This window comes from Nicotiana sylvestris, chromosome 2 (genome assembly GCF_000393655.2).
Source record: "Nicotiana sylvestris chromosome 2, ASM39365v2, whole genome shotgun sequence".
Classification (NCBI taxonomy): Eukaryota; Viridiplantae; Streptophyta; class Magnoliopsida; order Solanales; family Solanaceae; genus Nicotiana; species Nicotiana sylvestris.
Genome location: NC_091058.1, coordinates 205,133,597 through 205,152,483, shown reverse-complemented (window position 1 = coordinate 205,152,483; position 18,887 = coordinate 205,133,597). Strand labels below are relative to the sequence as shown.

General features: G+C 40.8%; 1 protein-coding gene across 1 annotated transcript; it reads right to left on the bottom strand.

Annotated features, from left to right (window-relative positions):
• Positions 1 to 3,631: 3,631 nt before the first annotated feature.
• On the bottom strand, positions 3,632 to 4,222 carry LOC138886189 (uncharacterized mitochondrial protein AtMg00810-like). Its single transcript, XM_070167235.1, has 2 exons — positions 3,958 to 4,222; positions 3,632 to 3,801 (listed from the first exon to the last, which is right to left on the bottom strand). The coding sequence occupies exons 1-2, from the start codon at positions 4,220 to 4,222 to the stop codon at positions 3,632 to 3,634; spliced, it is 435 nt and encodes a 144-aa protein (XP_070023336.1).
• Positions 4,223 to 18,887: the final 14,665 nt, after the last annotated feature.

The following is an 18,887-nucleotide window of genomic DNA, read 5'->3' as shown; positions in this document are numbered from 1 at the left end:
AAAGTGCTAACCTCCACAATAGGCGCTAAAACGCTCCCAGGTCATCCAAAGCCCGATCCGAACATACGCCCAAGTCCAAAATCATCATACGAACCTATTGAAACCTTCAAATCCTGATTCCAAGGTCGTTTACCCAAAAATCTAATATTAGTCAATTCTTCCAACTTAAAGCTTTTGAAATGGGAATTTTCTTTCCAAATCAACTCCGAACTTCCCGAAATTCAATTCCAACCATGCGTACAAGTCATAATACCTGAAGTGAAGCTACTCATGGCCTCAAACTGTCGAATGAAATACCAGAGCTCAAAACGATAGGTCGGGTTGTTACATTCTCTCCCACTTAAACATACGTTCATCCTCGAACGTGCTAAGAATTGTGCTATGAAAGTACAAGAGGGGATGAGGGTGAATTGTATATTTTTAATCTTAATCTCTATTAGTTGACTGGTTTTTCAATTAGTCGACTAGATGCAATAACCTAACATTTATAATAGCAGTATATAAAACACAGAAAGTAAGTGCAAAAATTAAAGACACCGGAATTTTATAGTGATTCAGATTCAATGTGAATACTAGTCCAGTCACCTTGGGTTGCAAGGGAGTTCTCTTTAGTAAATGCGTTTCTTCGAGTACAGTGGAAGTGACGTGATAACTCAGTTCCTATAACACTCGTCTCTTTTGATACAATGCCTCACCGGTGTTGTTCTCTCTTTTTTTCTCTGACTTGTTACACAACAGGTCTTAGAGAACTACAATGTTTGTTTGCAGTAGAACAAAGAGAGGATTTTTGGTTCGATCAAAGTATATTTGTCTAAGGCTTGATGCTGAGTATAAATACTTTGGTGAAGGTCGTTTGCTGACGAGACTTGACAACCCAAGAAATTTGATCCTTGGAAAGAGATTGATTCTTTCCAAGAATAAGATTGCTTGTCGTTGCTCTTCCTTGATGAGAGGAAATTGACAGCTTTCCTTCTACTGTTGTTGATGATGAAGGTTTACTCCTTTATTGTTGGTCCTTTTGAAATTAGTAGCTCAGCTAATCTTCTTACAGAATCTTCGATGCTTTTTGACTGATTCAATCTTCCAGATTGAATATGCTAGCCTTGATTGATGTCTTAAGTTTAGGCTTGCTTGATTCTTTCCATCGCATCTGTCCATAATTTCGTAATCTTTGCTGATTGATTTCTTTCCTTAAGCATCCAGATTGACTTCAGCAATCTCTTAGTATCTCCTTGATTCCTTGATCTTGTCTAATTGATTTCCTGCACAGATATATTATTTGCATCATTGAAATTAGATCTAACAATCTCCCCCTTTTTGATGATGATAAAATAATATATGTGTATAAACAACAGTCGACTTCCCTGTGTTTACTCCCCCTTTATGTATGTAGTTGACAGGTTCATGGTACTCCCTCTCAATTAATGCAGTTGAATAGTCTATGATTGGAGTCGACTCCTGCCATGAAGGATGCTACTTTTGCCACAGTCAACTATACCTGTATACAGATACAACATATACTCTTCTCCCCCTTTTTGGCATCAGCAAAGAGGGAATAAACCAAGAACTAAACAGAATATATAGCATTAAGCATTAGAGTTATAGTCCAAACAGAAACAACTAAAACAAAATAAAAATAGAAATTGTCAAATGGCTAAGATAACAACCCAAAAATAGCACAATAAAAAAAATTGTCTTAAGAAACCACATTAACGACGTAGAAAATAGGTAAGAGTATTGCAGATGGCCTCCTTTAATTACTCAAAGCTAGCATTGGCTGATATGCTCACTCCATCCAACCTGTCATGAATCTCCCTGAAAGCTTTGACAACATTCTCCCTAACTCTGAGAACATCAACTCTTATCTTTGACACATCAGACCCTGTTTCCTTGGAGATGACATGAATGTCACCAACAGTAGATTGAGTGGTTGTGAGGAGTTTTTTGATTTCAGAGAGTTGAATGTCAATGGCACGAAGCTTTTCACCAAGATCAGGATCACTAGGGCTGGGATGGGAGGCAAAGGGTTTAGGTTTGGGCTCTATAGGAGCATGCTTTACATCACCTTCGTGCTTCTTAACCCAGGAGCCCTTCACACTCATATATCTCATACTTGCAAAGGCTCTAGAATTGTAAGATTTTGAAATAGTGATAAAGGGATAGTCGGACAGGGAAATTTGATGAGCTTCCAGGATGTGAGTGATGGTCATGCCATAGGGTAGACTGGTGGGATCTTCAGCACTTTCAATCATGAAATTAAACCTAGGAGGATAACATGACTTTGAGTTTGGTCACAAGGTAGTATACTAAGAAAATGTCTCTTTGAGAAAAGGTTGAAAAGGAACCAGTACAGGGAAGCAGAGTAGTTACTACAATGTGAGCCAGGACTCAAGTTTCGAAACTAACATCATTGGGACCTAACTGGTTGGGAAGGGAGTTAGAGGGACACTCAGCATTACACCGTTTAGCTTAGTCAAAGGAAATTTCAAAATCATCGGGCCATGTGTTTTTGAAAAGTATAGGAAAACCAGAACATCTACACTGAAAGAGTGAATCAAACAGGTCATAATCAAGAACAATGCGCTTACCTAACACTAAGATTCCAACCTGTCAGGTTTACTAGAGTGGAGATTAGCATAAAACATCTTTGCCAGGGGTTCATAGACCTTAGGTGGAGGAATAGAGAGGAACTTAGCCCACCCTTGATGAACAAAGAAATTTTTACCTTACAATTTAGGGCTTCCATATCGTCAAGGTCGACTACCATTCCATGAGCAATGGGCTTGTCTTTCAGAGCAATGAAGAAATCTCTATTTGGAGAATCCCAAAAATTCAAGTCAGATTTTAGATAGTCAGAAAGATCAATCTTGGATTTCTTTGGGGTAGAGGAAACATGGGGGTCTTCCATAGGTCGTTTTCCTAGGGCTTTTTCTCCTAAGATTTGAGAGTGATAAGACAAATCTCCCTGGGAGGAAGCAAAACCCTCAGAGTGATCGGACCCTAGGTATACTTGTTCTGGGGGAATAGAAGGGGGTTTTGCTTTGGAGAGGGTACTTTTTTTGGTGGAAGCGGATGGATTCCTGGGTTGTTTAGCCATTGAAGAAAAGTGGTTTGAGCAAAGCTTTGGAGAAGGGCTTTCTAGATGATAGGGATGAAAGTGATTGAAAGGGGTTTTCCGCCTTAAGAAGAGAACCTTCTGACGGTTGAGTACAGAAAAGGAAAAGGCATCAGTTGAAGGGACGTGATGATTGGCTTTCCAACTTTGAACGATGAATTGATGTGAAAGAAGAAGAAAAGAGAGGGAAAAACGGAGGCGTAATTAATGCATGAGTAAAGGACAATCATTAAACCCACAAAAGTAACTGTAGTACACATAGGTCCTATATGTTATTAGTTAAGCAAGTAATGCCAAATAATTTTCTTAAAGCACAAAATCTATCCTCTAAAAATGGCTTAGTAAAAATATCTGCTAACTGATCAGTAGTTCCAACAAAAGATATTTTTATGTCTCCCTTAAGTACATGATCTATATGCTTGCTCTAGAATAATGCACATGATTTTTTTGACAGACAAATAACACTTGAATTATCACAAAAAATTTGTATAAGTTTAAAAGAAAGTTCATAGTCACCTAGTTGATGGGACATCCACAGTAATTGTGCACAATATTGTCCAATAGCAATGTATTCAGCTTCAGTGGTAGATAATGCAACTGATGCTTGTTTTTACTGTTCCAGGATATCAATGCCTTTCCAAGTAATTGACATGTACCACTTGTGCTTTTTCTATCTTCCTTATCACCTGCAAGGTCAGCATCTGAAAAACCTTCTAATTTAAAAGAGTTAGAGCGAGGATACCATAGTCCATGAGATATAGTCCCAATGAGATATCAAATGATTCTCTTCACTCCAGTCAGATGAGATTCCTTAGGAGCTGACTAAAACTTGGCACATTTACACACACTGAACATAATATCACTTGCCGTCAGATACAGTAATGATCCAGTCATTCCACGATATTTAGTTTCATCAACAGGGATTCCCTGTTCATCTTTGTCTAGATTTGTTGAAAGACTCATTGGTGTGCCAATGGATTTTGCATTGTTCATGCCAAATTTTTGAATCAGTTCCTTTGTGTATTTGGTCTGACATATAAATTTTCCTTCTTCAGATTGTTGAATTTGGAGTCCAAGGAAGAATGTTAGCTCTCCCATCATGCTCATTTCGAATTCGCTTTGCATAAGATTTGAAAATTCCGTGCACATAAGAGTGTTATCACTACCAAATATAATATCATCAACATAAATCTGAATAATGAGATTATCTTCTGATGATCTTTTAATAAACAAGGTAGTGTCTACTTTACCTCATGTAAATCCATGATCAATAAGAAAAGAACTAAGTCTATCATACCAAGCACGTGGAGCTTGTTTTAGTCCATATAGTGCCTTAGTGAGCTTGTATACATGGTAGGGAAATTTTGAATCTACAAACCCAGGCGGTCGTTTCATGTATACTTCTTCCTCAATAAATCTGTTCAAAAAGGCCATTTTGACATCCATCTGAAACAGCCTAAATCTTTTAAACAATGCATATGCCAGAAGAATTCGTATAGACTCCAAGCGAGCTACTGGAACAAAGGTTTTGTCATAGTCGACTCCTTCCTGTTGTGAATATCCCTGAGCAACTAGTCTGAATTTATTCCTTACAACCTTTCCATCCCCGTTCAATTTATTTCTAAAGACCCACTTTGTTCCAATTACAGAAATATTTTCAGGTTTGGGTATCAGTTTCCACACCTGATTTTTACCAAACTGATCTAACTCTTCCTGCATTGCTTGAACCCAACTTGAATCTTTTAGAGCTTCCTCTATCTTCTTTGGTTCAACCCGAGAGATTAATGCTAAATTTGCTCTCTTTTTGAGAGCTCCCTTGGTTTTCATTCCTTCATTTAGATCCCATATGATGAATTTTTAGAGGATATTCAGGCTCGCTTCTCCATTCATTTGGACATACTACATTCGTAGTCGACTCGATTGGATGCTCTGGTACACTGCTGCTGATTTCATTAGTTGACTCTATCGTAGCAGATATATCAGTTGACTCTTGAGTGCAGACATGTGATTTTTGACCCTCCCCAAGATTTTTTATATATTAGCATGTAAATATTTAGTTTAGGCCTAATATCATTATTTCAACTAATTTTGACCCTTTTACTTTATTTCGTCACAAAAAAAAATTACAAAAATATTTTAGTTTACGTATCTTTCATAAATTCAAATAAAAAAAATATACAAAAATAGTACCTTATCTTTATTTTCATATAATCTTGAAAACACAAAAAAATAGTTTCATGTTTTAAGATAGTTTAGTTTAACCAATTAAGATTATTTTTATATTATAAATTGTATATTTAGAAGGAAGAGTTAGTTTTGGGTTGGTTTATCCCATTTTAATCTTGTAGTCCATTTTTTAGTCTTTGACCCAATTTTAAGGCCCAATAATACCAAACACATACCCCCTTAACCTAAAAACCCTTTCTATATAACCAAAAAATTAGCCTAAAATACCTAAACCCCAAAACCTAGAGCTAACGCCTAGGAGACCTAAGCAGCGTCGTTCAACATCAGAGACCCCCTGACTTCGTCTTCTTCACGTCATACCTGAAGCATCGCCGTTTAATACCAAAAAACGACCCCCCCCCCGGTTCTGGGTCTTCTTTAGCCATAGACACCCCCCCCCGACCCCCACCTGTAGATGGTTTCTTCTTCTTTAACAAAAATCACTAACGTAGAGACCCTTAGGGATTCGCTGCAGAACACAAACACAACAGCTAATACACATAGAGACATCACGCCACCACCCTCAACCCGCCAAATTACATTTCAGTTTCTCCCGTTAAATTATTGCTTCAAAAACAATAGAGTCCGTTTGAATCTTAAAGCTGTCTTGGGTTGATTCAGAGTACCGCCCGAGGTTGAGTTCGAGGTCCAATCATGAGGTTTAAGTTGGTGATTCCAATTTGTTTCACGATTCCGTTCGGGTCGTGTAGACATGTGATTTTTGACCCTCCCCAAGATTTTTTATATTTTAGCATGTAAACATTTAGTTTAGGTCTAATATCTTTATTTCAACTAATTTTGACTCTTTTACTTTATTTCGTCACAAAAAATAAAAATTACAAAAATATTTTAGTTTACGTATCTTTCATAAATTTAAATAAAAAAATATGCAAAAATAGTACCTTATCTTTATTTTCATATAATCTTGAAAACACAAAAAAATAGTTTCATGTTTTAAGATAGTTTAGTTTAATCAATTAAAATTAGTTTTATATTTTTACATTATAATTTGTATATAATTTTAGAAGGAGGAATTAGTTTTGGGTTGGTTTATCCCGTCCTTATAAATTTTGTAGTTTTTGTTAGTCTTTGGCCCAATTATAAGGCCCAATAATACCAAACTCATAGCCCCTTAACTTAAAAACCCTTCTATATAACCAAAAACCAGTCTAAAAATACCTTAGACTTAGATCCCTACCATATGCGATCCGCCATTTTTAGTGTCATCTTCTCCACAAGCTAACGCCTAAGACCACACAGGAGGGGCTGTTTCTGATATGAAAAATCACCCACACCTTATCTTCTTCTTGACTAACGCACACACACTCACGCAGAGGAGACAGACGAAATGAAAAACAAAAGGGGGCTAGAATCGGAAAGTTAGGAAGAAATACAAATTAGAAAAGTGATATTGCCTTCTTCAAGCTAATTTCGATTTTTTTTTTTTTTTTTAAAAATGGAGATGAATTGAGGTCTGGGTTCGTTTGAGTTCGAGTTTCAAGCTGCTGTTTGTTCGAGGACGAGGTTTGTGGTTCCGAGTCCGATTTGCTGCCGTCTTCTCGTTTAGATTTTAGACTATTTCAACCAGGTTCCGTTATTAAGAGTTTCAGATCACTATTTGGGTTTTTCTTCTACTGTCTTCATCCACTAGATTCCTATTTCAGAACATAATTTTATATTTCACCCAAAGCAGAGGTTCTATTTTTAGGTAATATTTCCATTGTTATCGTCTATATCACAGATCCATCACATTTTGTTGTCTATGAATTCTGTATATGAATTTGGTAACTTTATTTATTTATTTATTTTTCTTCTTTGAACACTGTTAATAGTGTCTTTCTTTTGTGTGCTTTAACTCTTTTGCATCTTAATGTAATATCTTATGTGTTGCAAAAATGAGGAAGTATCATGTAAAGTGGTACCTAGGGAATATAAGGAAAACAGTAGTTAAAAATTGTGAAAATGGTTAGTCTTGAGATGAAGTTAGCAACTACATCTTGGCTAAGTATATTACAAAAGGGGTAAGGAAAGTCGACACTTAAAATGCTATGGGTTACAGAAGTTAAAAGATAACAATCTCGCTTCGAAATGCTTAGCATGATGGAATTTTTGTTGCGTGTTAAAGGAATTATGTTTGGCTGTCCATATTTCTCTTTGCCTTAGAGTGGTTGTCCATTGTCTTACACTATCCCTCCACTTAGGGGAAAATGGTGCAAAAGATGCGCTAGTTTGTTCATGCGCGATTAATAATGAATTGTTATGACTATGAGTACAGTTCCCGTGGCATGGTCAGAATACGTATCTCAATTCGGGTGTGTATTTCATGTGATCCGACCATAGTTTCGAACAATTAATAATAAAATTAAGCATTTTGTAGATCGTGGGTACGACTCCCGTGACATGATTCACAATGTATAGTCAAATAATTAGTTATATGACAATCAGATTATTAAAAGCGGTTTTAAAAGGGATAAAATGCATATAGGTTTCAAAAATGTTTTAAATCAGATAGTTAAGCCAATAATAATAGTTGAGCGACCGTGCTAAAACCATGGAACTCGGGAATGCCTAACACCTTCTCCCGGGTTAACAGAATTCCTTACCTGGATTTCTGTGTTCGCGGACCGTAAAAGAGACTCAATCTTTCCTTGATTAGGGATTTAAATCGGTGACTTAGGACACCATAAATTATCCCATGTGGCGACTCTGAATTCTAAATAAATAATCCCGTTTCGATTGCCACTTAAATTGAAAAAACTCCTTTATACCCTTTCGGGGTATAGTAAAAAGGAGGTGTGACAGATCAAATTTTTTTTTTTTATATTTCTGATTGAGGCTATGGTTCATTTTTGTTCATGTAATTGCTGGATTTTGTTTATCAATCAAGTGGCTATTTAATGATTTGGTCATTTGGGTTTATGGTGCAAGTGATCAGTGAGGGATGTATCATTGGATTTTTGTTGAGTGAATAAATTGGTCGGACCTCGCTTGTGCAACTGCTATAAATTTCGCAATCACTAATTTCGATCAAAATTAAAGTCTATTTGAGTTCGTTCAGTCGAGATTCAATATCAAGGAAGGAGATTTGCTGATTCTCATCGAAATTTTGGAGTCGAATACAGAGTATCGGCTGATTACTTCTATTGCTATTAAGGAAACATTCGCTGGAACAGGGTAGAGTTTGCAAACGACGAGCCTATCGGTGTCGCTATCGGTGCTTGCATTTTCAGCTCGTCAGTTTTTCCGACTACTTATACGGAGGATGACGACGGTGACTCCGTGATTGATTCTACTGATGCGAGGTTTTCTATTATGGGAATTATCAGCTTCATTCCGTATTTTAATCGGATGAGTTGGGTTTTTGCGTGGATGGATACTGGGGAAGCAGCGTTACGCTATTTATGCTCGTGTATTTGGCTCCATATTTAAGAACCAATTTGTCTCTTTCTCCTGAAGACAGCTGGCTACCAATTGCTAGCATCCTCTTGTGCATCTTCCTGATTATTCAAGTTTCGCACATTAAGATTTAATTCTTCAAATCTCTACTCAATTTATGTTCTTCTAAACTTATGTGTTGTTTGTGGGGAAATATTTGTTTGATCCATGTTAATCACATGTTGCTTGGTTAATTCTACTCGTATCATTTAATTTAGATTTACGTGAGCTATTTGCTGCTGAACGAAATCTAGCTAAAGGAAAGATAGTCAAAATTAGGGCTTAAGGTGTAGATTAAGACAAATGGTCATGGTGAATAAAAGGCGTTGGTAAATTTGGGCTTAATATGATTTCATGACATTGTGTTCGTGCTTTAGTTACTTTGACTGCTAGGAGCATGCTAGACTGTCAACACCCGGTAGGCGAACCTTTAGGCGCGCTTTGAATTTATTGTCGTGATTGTGTACACGTTCGTGTGACATAAGTATATTTCTTTTTAAATAAATTGGAGTATGTGTTCGCGCAACTTCAACCGAAATTTCTTAATAATAACGAAGCATTATTAATTGTGGACACGTTCGCGTGAAATAATTTTTGGCGGGCCAAACAAATGGGTACACGTACGCGTGACTGCTTTTTTTAGGATAATTTCTTAATTAAAAGAGGTGAAAGCACATAGGTTCTAAAAAGAGTAATTAGACAATTTAATAAGCCAACTATGATCAAAGAGACCGTGCTAGAACCACGGAACTCGTGAATGTCTGATACCTTCTCTCGGGTTAATAGAATTCCTTACCCGGATTTCTGTGTTCGTAGACCATAAATAAAGGTCAAACTTTCCTCGATTCGGGATTTTAAACCGGTGACTTGGGACACTATAAATTATCTCAAGTGGAGACTCTGATTTTAATATAAATAATCACATTTCGATTTTCACTTAAATGTTAAAAAACTGCCCCTATACCTCTCCTGGGGGGTAGAAAAAAAGAGGTGTGATAGCTCTGGCGACTCTGCTTGGGATAAAGAACCCAAAATCTCTGGTTCAGGGTTCAAGAATTTGAGTTTGTTTTTATGACTTTATTTGTGTCACGACCCTTACCCCGAACCCGGTCGTGATGACACCTCTCGTGAAGACAAGGCCAACCAATTGTACCCAAATCACTTTTCAAAACAGTTATTCAACATAAAAATAGTCTAAACAGGATTGATAATGCTAAACAACGGAAAATATCGATAACAATACGGAAATACACCCGACACAGCCCTAACCGGGGTGTCACTAGTCACGAGCATCTATAGCCATAATAGAAGTCTGCTAAGGTCATAAAATATTACAAGTGTTTGAAAAGGAACAGAAATGATAGAGGAGTAGAGACACGGGGATGCGGACGTCAACAATTACCTCGTAATCTCCGAAAGGCCCGCCTGGAACTGGAGGAAATCAGCACTACGGAGCGGAACCAGCTACGCCTGAATCTACACACAGGGATGCATGGAGTAAAGTGAGTACTCCAACTCAGTGAGTAACAAATGTAAATACCAACTGAGAGTAAGAAAATATTTAAGGCACAAGACATTCTATAATGAAGCAGTAAAATCATTTAAAAGCAGTACAACAGTGGAAAGTCAAGTAAAATCCTCTTTCAACAAATAAACAAGTAATTGATAAGAAGTTATGGTAGAGTAGACAAATAGAAGTTCGTTCCTCGGGCACAGTATCAACAAATCCGCCCCTCGGGAAACATCTCAGAATAATACCAGCCCCTCGGGCTCAATCTCACATCACAATGGGTACCCGTGCTCACTAGGGGTGAGCAGACTCCTAGAGGGGCTCCTTACGGCCCAAGCACAATATCAAGCCATCCCGTGGCATCAAACTAGGCCCTCGGCCTCATATAAATATCAACAAGCCACCTCGTGGCGTACATATCTCAGTCCCTCGGCCTCAAATCAGTATCAGCATTTCCTCACAACATAAATCCTCGACCTTACTCAGTCATAAATCATCACAAGCCTCTCGGGCAATAGTAAAACATTGTTTCTTAGCCCAAACATCATTAAAAATATCATTTAAGTCTTAAAACTGAGTAACATGGCTGAGTAGTAAAGCAGTGGAAAATAACGTGACTGAATTCAAGTATAAGTCAAAATGTTGAAGAAATATCAATAAAAATCCCCGAAGGGTTCAAATAGTTGGCAATATACCCAAATATGGCATTCAACCTAAATAATGATGATAGAAAATAGTTTTCAATTAAATATGTGGTAAAATCATCAATCGGGACAGACCAAGGCACAATCCTCAATAGTGTACGACCCCACGCTCGTCATCAAACGTGCGCCTCACCTCAATATAGCACAACGATTTGCAATCCGGGATTTCCAACCCTCAGAACATCATTTACAATCATTACTCACCTCGAACCGGCTAAATCTCTAGCTCGCGATGCCTTTGACCCTCAAATCGGCCTCTACGCGCGTCGAATCTATCCAAAATCAGAAAGCGAACATCAAAATATGCTAAGGAAACAAGGCCCAAGTGAAAACAATCAATAAATGGCACAAATCCCGAAATTACCAAAACCCGAGCCTCGGGCCCACTTCTTGAAACTTAAAAGTTTTTGCTCCAATAGGTTCCTTATCTCCCCATGAGTTCATACATATCAAGAATACCAAAATCGGCGTTCAAATGACCCCTCAAATCCTCATTTTAAGGCCTCTTAAACTCAAGCCCTAATCGCCCATTTTTAGACTTTAATTCCTTTAATTATAGCCTTAATCCTTAAAATTCTACCATAGAAATGTGTTTTAGGTCCAAAATCCTTACCTTAACGATGTTCCCTTGAAATCCCTCTTCCAAATTGTCCAAAAGCTCTCAAGCCGAAGTCAAAATGGTGAAAACCTTCAAAAATCGCGAAGGCAAGCTTATATACATTCTGCCCAGACATTGTCGCATATGCGACTCACCAACTGCTTCTGCGGTATCGCATATGCGGTACCGCATCTGCAGTCAAACCTCCGCTTCTGCGAAAATTCATTAGTCCAACCTAAACCGCATCTACGGTCCAATCGCCGCATCTGCCGCTCCGTAGGTGCGGCCCCTATACCGCATCTGCGGTTTCAGATATCTCTCAGCCTTTCCGCTTCTGCGACAAACTCAACGTACCTGCGATACCGCACCTGCGGTCCCCAATTCGCAGGTGCGAAAACACCAGAAGCAGCAAACTTCAGCAGTTGCAATAACCTTCCAACTTCTCCGTTAACCACCCAAAATCATCCCGAGGACCCCGGGACCTCAACCAAAAGCACAAACATAACCCAATACCTTGTTCAAACTCGTTCCAATCATCAAAACACCTCAAACAACCTCGAATATACCAAATCAAATCGGATTCAAGCCTAAGTTTCTAAAAATCTTCCGAAATACGCTTTCGATCAAAAACCCGACCAAACCACGTCCGAATGACCTAAAATTTTACACACACATCCCAAATGACACGACGAAGCTTTTGGAACTCTCAGAATTCCATTCTGACCCTTATATCGAAATCTCGTCTATCAATCGGAAATCGCCAAAAATGTCGACTTTGCCAATTCAAGCCTAATTCTACTCTTAACCTCCAAAACCCATTCTGATCACACTCCTAAGTCATAAATCACCTTCCAAAGCTAACCGAACCATCAGAACTCACATCCGAGCCCTCTGACACATAAGTCAATATTCGGTTGACTTTTCCAACTTAAGCCTTCTTAAAAGAGACTAAGTGTCTCAAACCTTATCAAAACCACTCTGGAATCGATCCAACCAACCCGATACTAAAAATCACGAATAACGAAGCATAAAGAAGCAGAAATAGGGGAAATAGAGCGGTAACTCTTGAGACGACTGGCCGGGTCATCACATCTTCCCTAACTTAAACAAATGTTTGTCCTCGAATGAGTCAAGAAACGTACCTAAAGCCTCAAACAGGTGAGGATATCTGCTCCACATCTCTCGCTCGGTCTCCCAAGTAGCCTCCTCCATGGACCGACCTCTCCATTTGCACTTTCACTGAAGCTATATCCTTTGATCTCAACTTTCGAACCTGACGACCCAAAATAGCTACTGGCTCCACATCATAGGTCAAATCACCATCCAACTGAACTGTGCTAAAATCCAGAACATGAGACGGATCCCCAATATACTTCCGGAGCATAGAAGCATGAAATACCGTCTGCACACTCGATAAGCTGGGTGGCAAAGCAAGCTCACAAGCCACCTCCCCAATCCTCTAAAGCACCTCAAAAGGTCCAATGAACCGCGGACTCAATTTCCTTTTCTTCCCAAATCTCATAACACCCTTCATGGGTGAAACCTTCAGTAGAACCTTCTCACCCACCATGTAAGACACATCTCGAACCTTCCGGTCAGCATAACTTTTTTGCCTCGATTGCGCTGTATGAAGCCTCTCCTAAATCACTTTCACCTTCTCCAAATCATCCTGCACCAAATATGTCCCCAATAGCCTAGCCTAACCGGGCTCGAACCGACCAATTGGAGATCTACACCGCCTCCTATACAAAGTCTCATATGGAGCCATCTGAATACTCGACTGGTAGCTGTTGTTATAAGAAAACTCTGCAAGCGGTAGAAACAGATCCCATGACCCTCCGAAATCAATAACACAAGCATGCAACATGTCCTCCAATATCTGAATAGTGCGCTCGGACTGCCCGTCCGTCTGAGGGTGAAAAGCTGTGCTCAGCTCAACCTGAGTACCCAACTCTCGCTGCACAAACCTCCAAAATTGTAATGTAAACTGAGTACCTCTATCTGAAATGATGGAAACTAGGATACCATACAAGAGAACAATCTCTCGGATATATATCCTTGCCAAATGCTCTGAAGAATAGGTGGTACACACAGGAATGAAGTGCGCGGACTTGGTCAGCCGATCCACAATCACCCAAATAGCATCGAACTTCTTCAAAGTCTGTGGAAGTCCAACTACAAAGTCGATAGTGATCCTCTCCCACTTCCACTCGTGAATATCTATTTGCTGTAGCAAACCACCCGGTCTCTGATGCTCATATTTCACCTGCTGACAATTGAGACACCGAGTTACAAATCCCATAATATCTTTCTTCATTTTTCTCCACCAGTAGTGCTGCCTCAAATCCTGATACATCTTCGCGACACCCGGATAAATGGAATACCGCGAGCTATGTGCCTCCTCAAGAATCAACTCCCGAAGCCTATCTACATTGGGCACACAAATCCGGCCCTGCATCCTTAACACCCCATCATCACCAATGGTCACATATCTAGCATCATCGTGCTGAACTCTGTCCCTAAGGACTAGAAAATGCGGATCATCATACTGGCGCTCTCTGATGCGATCATATAAGGAAGACCGAGAAACCACTCATGCCAAAACCCGACTAGGCTTCGAAATATCTAACCTCACGAACCGATTGGACAAGGCCTGAACATCAACTGGAAGAGGTCTCTCCCCAACTAGGATATATGCCAAACTCCCCATACTCACCGACTTTCGGCTCAAAGCATCGGCCACCACGTTGGTCTTTCCCGGATGATACAATATAGTGATATCATAATCCTTAAGCAACTCCAACCATCTCCGCTGCCTCAAATTAAGATCCCTTTGCTTGAACAAATGCTGAAGACTGCGATGATCGGTGAACACCTCACAAGCTATGCCATATAAGTAATGCCTCCAAATTTTCAATGTGTGAACTATGACAACCAACTCCAAATCATGAACGGGGTAGTTCTTATCATGGGGCTTCAACTGATGAGAAGCATAAGCAATAACTCTACCCTCCTACATCAATACACAACCAATACCAACTCTCGAAGCATCACAATACACGGTATACGAACCTGAAGCTAATGGAAAAACCAACACTAGAGCTGTGGTCAAAGATGTCTTGAGATTCTGAAAGCTCTCCTCACACTCGTCCGACCATACAACTGAAGCACCCTTATGAGTCAACATGGTCAAGGCCAATGCGATAAATGAGAATCCCTGAACAAACCGGCGATAATAGCCTGCCAGACCAAGAAAGTTGCGAATCACTGTGGCTGAGGACGGTCTGGGCAAACTCTGAACCGCCTCTATCTTCTTCGGATCAACCTGATTACCCTCGCTGGACACCACATTCCCCAAGAAAGCCACTGAACTGATTTTGCATAAAGCTTCTCTTCTCTCAATCCCTGCAATACAACTCTCAAATGCTCTGCGTGTTCCTCCTGACTACGCGAATACACCAGAATATCATCAATGAAGACTATGACAAATGAATCAAGATAAGGCCGGAACACGCTATTCATCAAATGCATGAACGCTGCTGGGGCATTGGTCAGCCCAAAAGACATCACCAAGAACTCATAATGACCATATCGGGTCCTGAAAGCTGTCTTAAGAATATTTGATCCCTGATCTTCAACTGGTGATAACCTGAACAGAGATCAATCTTGGAGAACAATCTCGCTCCCTAAAGCTAGTCGAATAAATCATCAATGCGAGGCAAAAGATACTTGTTCTTAATTGTTACCTTGTTCAATTGCCTATAATCAATACACATCCTCATAGTGCCATCCTTTTTCTTCACAAACAGAACCAGCGCACCCCAAGGTGAAACACTAGGCCGAATTGACCCTTTATCAAGGAGTTCTTGAAGCTGCTCTTTTAACTCCTTCAACTCCGCTGGTACCATACGATATGGTGGAATAGAAATGGGCTGAGTGACCAGCACCAGGTCAATACCAAAATCGATATTCCTGTCCGGTGGCATGCCCGGTAGTCTACAGGAAAGACATTGGGAAAATCCCTCACAACTGGAATAGAATCAATACTTGGAGTCTCATCTCCGACATCCCTCACAAACACTAAATATGAAAGACAACCCTTCCCAACCATACGCTGGGCCTTCAAGAAAGAGATTACTCTACTAGGAACATAATCAGTCACACCTCGCCACTCGATCCGTGGCACACCCGACATAGCCAATGTGACTGTCTTAGCATGATAGTCCAAAATAGCACGACACGGAGATAACCAATCCATGCCCAAAATGACATCAAAATCCACCATATATAATAATAAAAGATCCACACGGGTCTCCAGACCCCCAATATTCACCACATACGATCAGTACACACGGTCTACAACAACAGTATCGCCCACCGGGATAGATACATAAACAGCTGAAGCAAGAAACTCATGGGGCGTACCCAAATAACGAGAAAAGTATGATGACACATAAGAAAAGGTGGAACCGGGATCAAATAATACAGAGGCATCTCTGTGACAGACTGAAACAATACCTGTAATGACAGCATCTGAAGCAATAGCATCATGTCTACCTGGGAGTGCATAGAAACAGGCCTGACCGCCCTTTAATCGACCTCTCCCTCTGGGACGACCCCTGGATGACTGACCTCCACCCCTAGCTGGCTGAGCGGGTGGTGGTGAAGAAACTAGCACTAAAGCCGATGACTGACCCCTCTGTTGGGACGAACTAGCAACACGACGAGAACACTGCCTCCACATGTGGCCCATCTTACCACACTTATAACAACTCCCAGGTGCTGGAGAAAGGGACTGAAGGGAACCCCTCTCACCGAAGTGACTAGCAGATGCACTCGACATAAAAGAGACCTGAACTGATGGAGCACAGGTCAAACTCTAAGCTGGAAGGGCACTAAGTGATGATTGGCCCTATTGAGAATCCTGATAACCATGACCTGAAGACGCCCCATGATAACCTGGGCGAGCTGGCTGAGCAGACCTGAATGAACGGCCTCTGCCGTGCTGAAACTGACCCCTCGAAGGAGTACCACTATAGCTACCAGATCCACCAGGCCTCTTGGCCTCCCTCTCCCCTCTCTCCTAGTGACGAACAGACTCAATCTCACGGGCAATATCCACAACCTCCTCGAAAGTAGCACTAGTCACCATCTCCCTGGTCATAAGAATACGGAGATGATAAGTAAGATCATCAACAAACCTCCTGATCCTCTCTCTATCTGTCGGAACCAACCAGATGGCATGACGAGCCAACTCAGAAAACCTCAACTCATTTTGTGACACAGTCATATCCCCCTGACGCAAACACTCAAACTGCCTACGCAGCTCCTCTCTGCAAGACTGAGGCACATACTTCTCTAGAAAGAGAACGGAAAACTGCTGCCAGGTAAGGGGTGCTGCACCAATAGGCCTACGCCTCTCAAAATCCTCCCACCAAGTGAAAGTAGCTCCTCAAAACTGATAAGTAGTAAAAGCGACCTCGCTGGTCTCTAGAATACCTACAGTACGTAGCATCCTCTTACACTTATCCAAAAGCCATGGGCATCCTCACCCTCTACGCCACTGAAGGTTGGAGGCTGCAATTACCAAATCTCTCCAACCTACGCTGCTCATCCTCCGGCATGACAGGAACCACATAGTCCTGAGTAGCTACAACCAGCTGGGCTGGATGTGCCCCCGGCATTTGAAGTGCCTCCACTACCTGCTCAGGTGTGCGAGCGGTGGGAGTCTGATTGCCTCCCCCGGCCTGTGAAGTAGCTGCGGCTGTAGTGGCTGAAACCGCCTGAGCCAGGCTAGTGCAAACTGATAAGATCTGTGCCAAGGCCTCCTGAAGACTCGGAATCACGATAGGCACAACTGGTGCCTTAACTGGTGCTGCTAGAGCATCCATAGCTGGAGCTTGATCCTGAGCTGGGGTAGCTGGTGGATCCACAGGTGCTGCCCTCGCTGCTCTACCTCTACCACGACCACGACCGCATCCATGACCTCTAGTGGCTACAGCTGGTGGCACTGGTGGTCGTCCACCCCGTTCGGTAGCGCGTGTCCTTACCATCTGTGAGATAATAGAATAACGGAAGTTTAGTACTCGGACCAACAAGTTTACACGGCAAGAATTGCAAGAATATGAAGTTTTCCTAAAGGTTCTGCAACAACTCGAGGATAAATACAGACGTCTTCGTACCGATATGCGAGAATCTACTAAACCTGCTCATGACTCAAGAGACCTATGTAACCTAGGCTCTAATACCAACTTGACACGACCCTAACCCCGAACCCGGTCGTGATGGTGCCTCTCGTGAAGACAAGGCTAGCCAATTGTACCCAAATCAATTTTCAAAATAGTTATTCAACATAGAAATAGTCTAAACAAGATTGATAATGCTAAACAGCGGAAAATATCGATAACAATGCAGAAATACACCCGACACAGCCCTAACTGGGGTGCCACTAATCACGAGCATCTATAGCCATAATACAAGTTTGCTAAAGTCATAAACTACTACAAGTGTTTGAAAAGGAACAGAAATGATAGAGAAGTAGAGACACGGGGCTGCGGACGTCAACAGCTACCTCGTAATCTCTGAAAGGCCCGCCTGGTACTGGAGGAAATTAGCACTCCGGAGCAGAACCAGCTACGCTTGAATCTGCACCTAGGGGTACATGGAATAAAGTGAGTACTCCAACTCAGTGAGTAACAAATGTAAATAATAATTGAGAGTAAGAAAACACTTAAGGCACAAGTCATTCTATAATAAAACAGTAAAACCATTTAAAAGAAGTACAACAGTGGAAAGTCAAGTAAAATCCTCTTTTAACAAATAAACAAGTAATTGACAGGAAATTAAGGTAGAGTAAATAAATAGAAGTTCGCCCCTCAAGCACAGTATCAACAAATCCGCCCCTCAGGAAACAACTCAGAACAATACCAGCCCGTCAAGCTCAATCTCACATCACAATGGGTACCCGCGCTCACTATAGGTGTGCAGACTCCTAGAGGGGCTCCTTATGGCCCAAGCGCAATATCAAGCCATCTCGTGGCATCAAACTAGGCCCTCGGCCTCATATCAATATCAACAAGCCACCTCATGGCGTATATATCTCAGGCCCTCGGCCTCAAATCAGTATCAGTGTTTCCTCACAACATAAGCCCTCGGCCTTACTTAGTCATAAATCATTACAAGCCTTTTGGGCAATAGTAAAACAGTGTTTCTCAGCCCAAACATCATTTAAAATTTCATTTAAGTCTTAAAACTGAGTAAACGTGGCTAAGTAGTAAAATAATGGAAAATAACGTGACT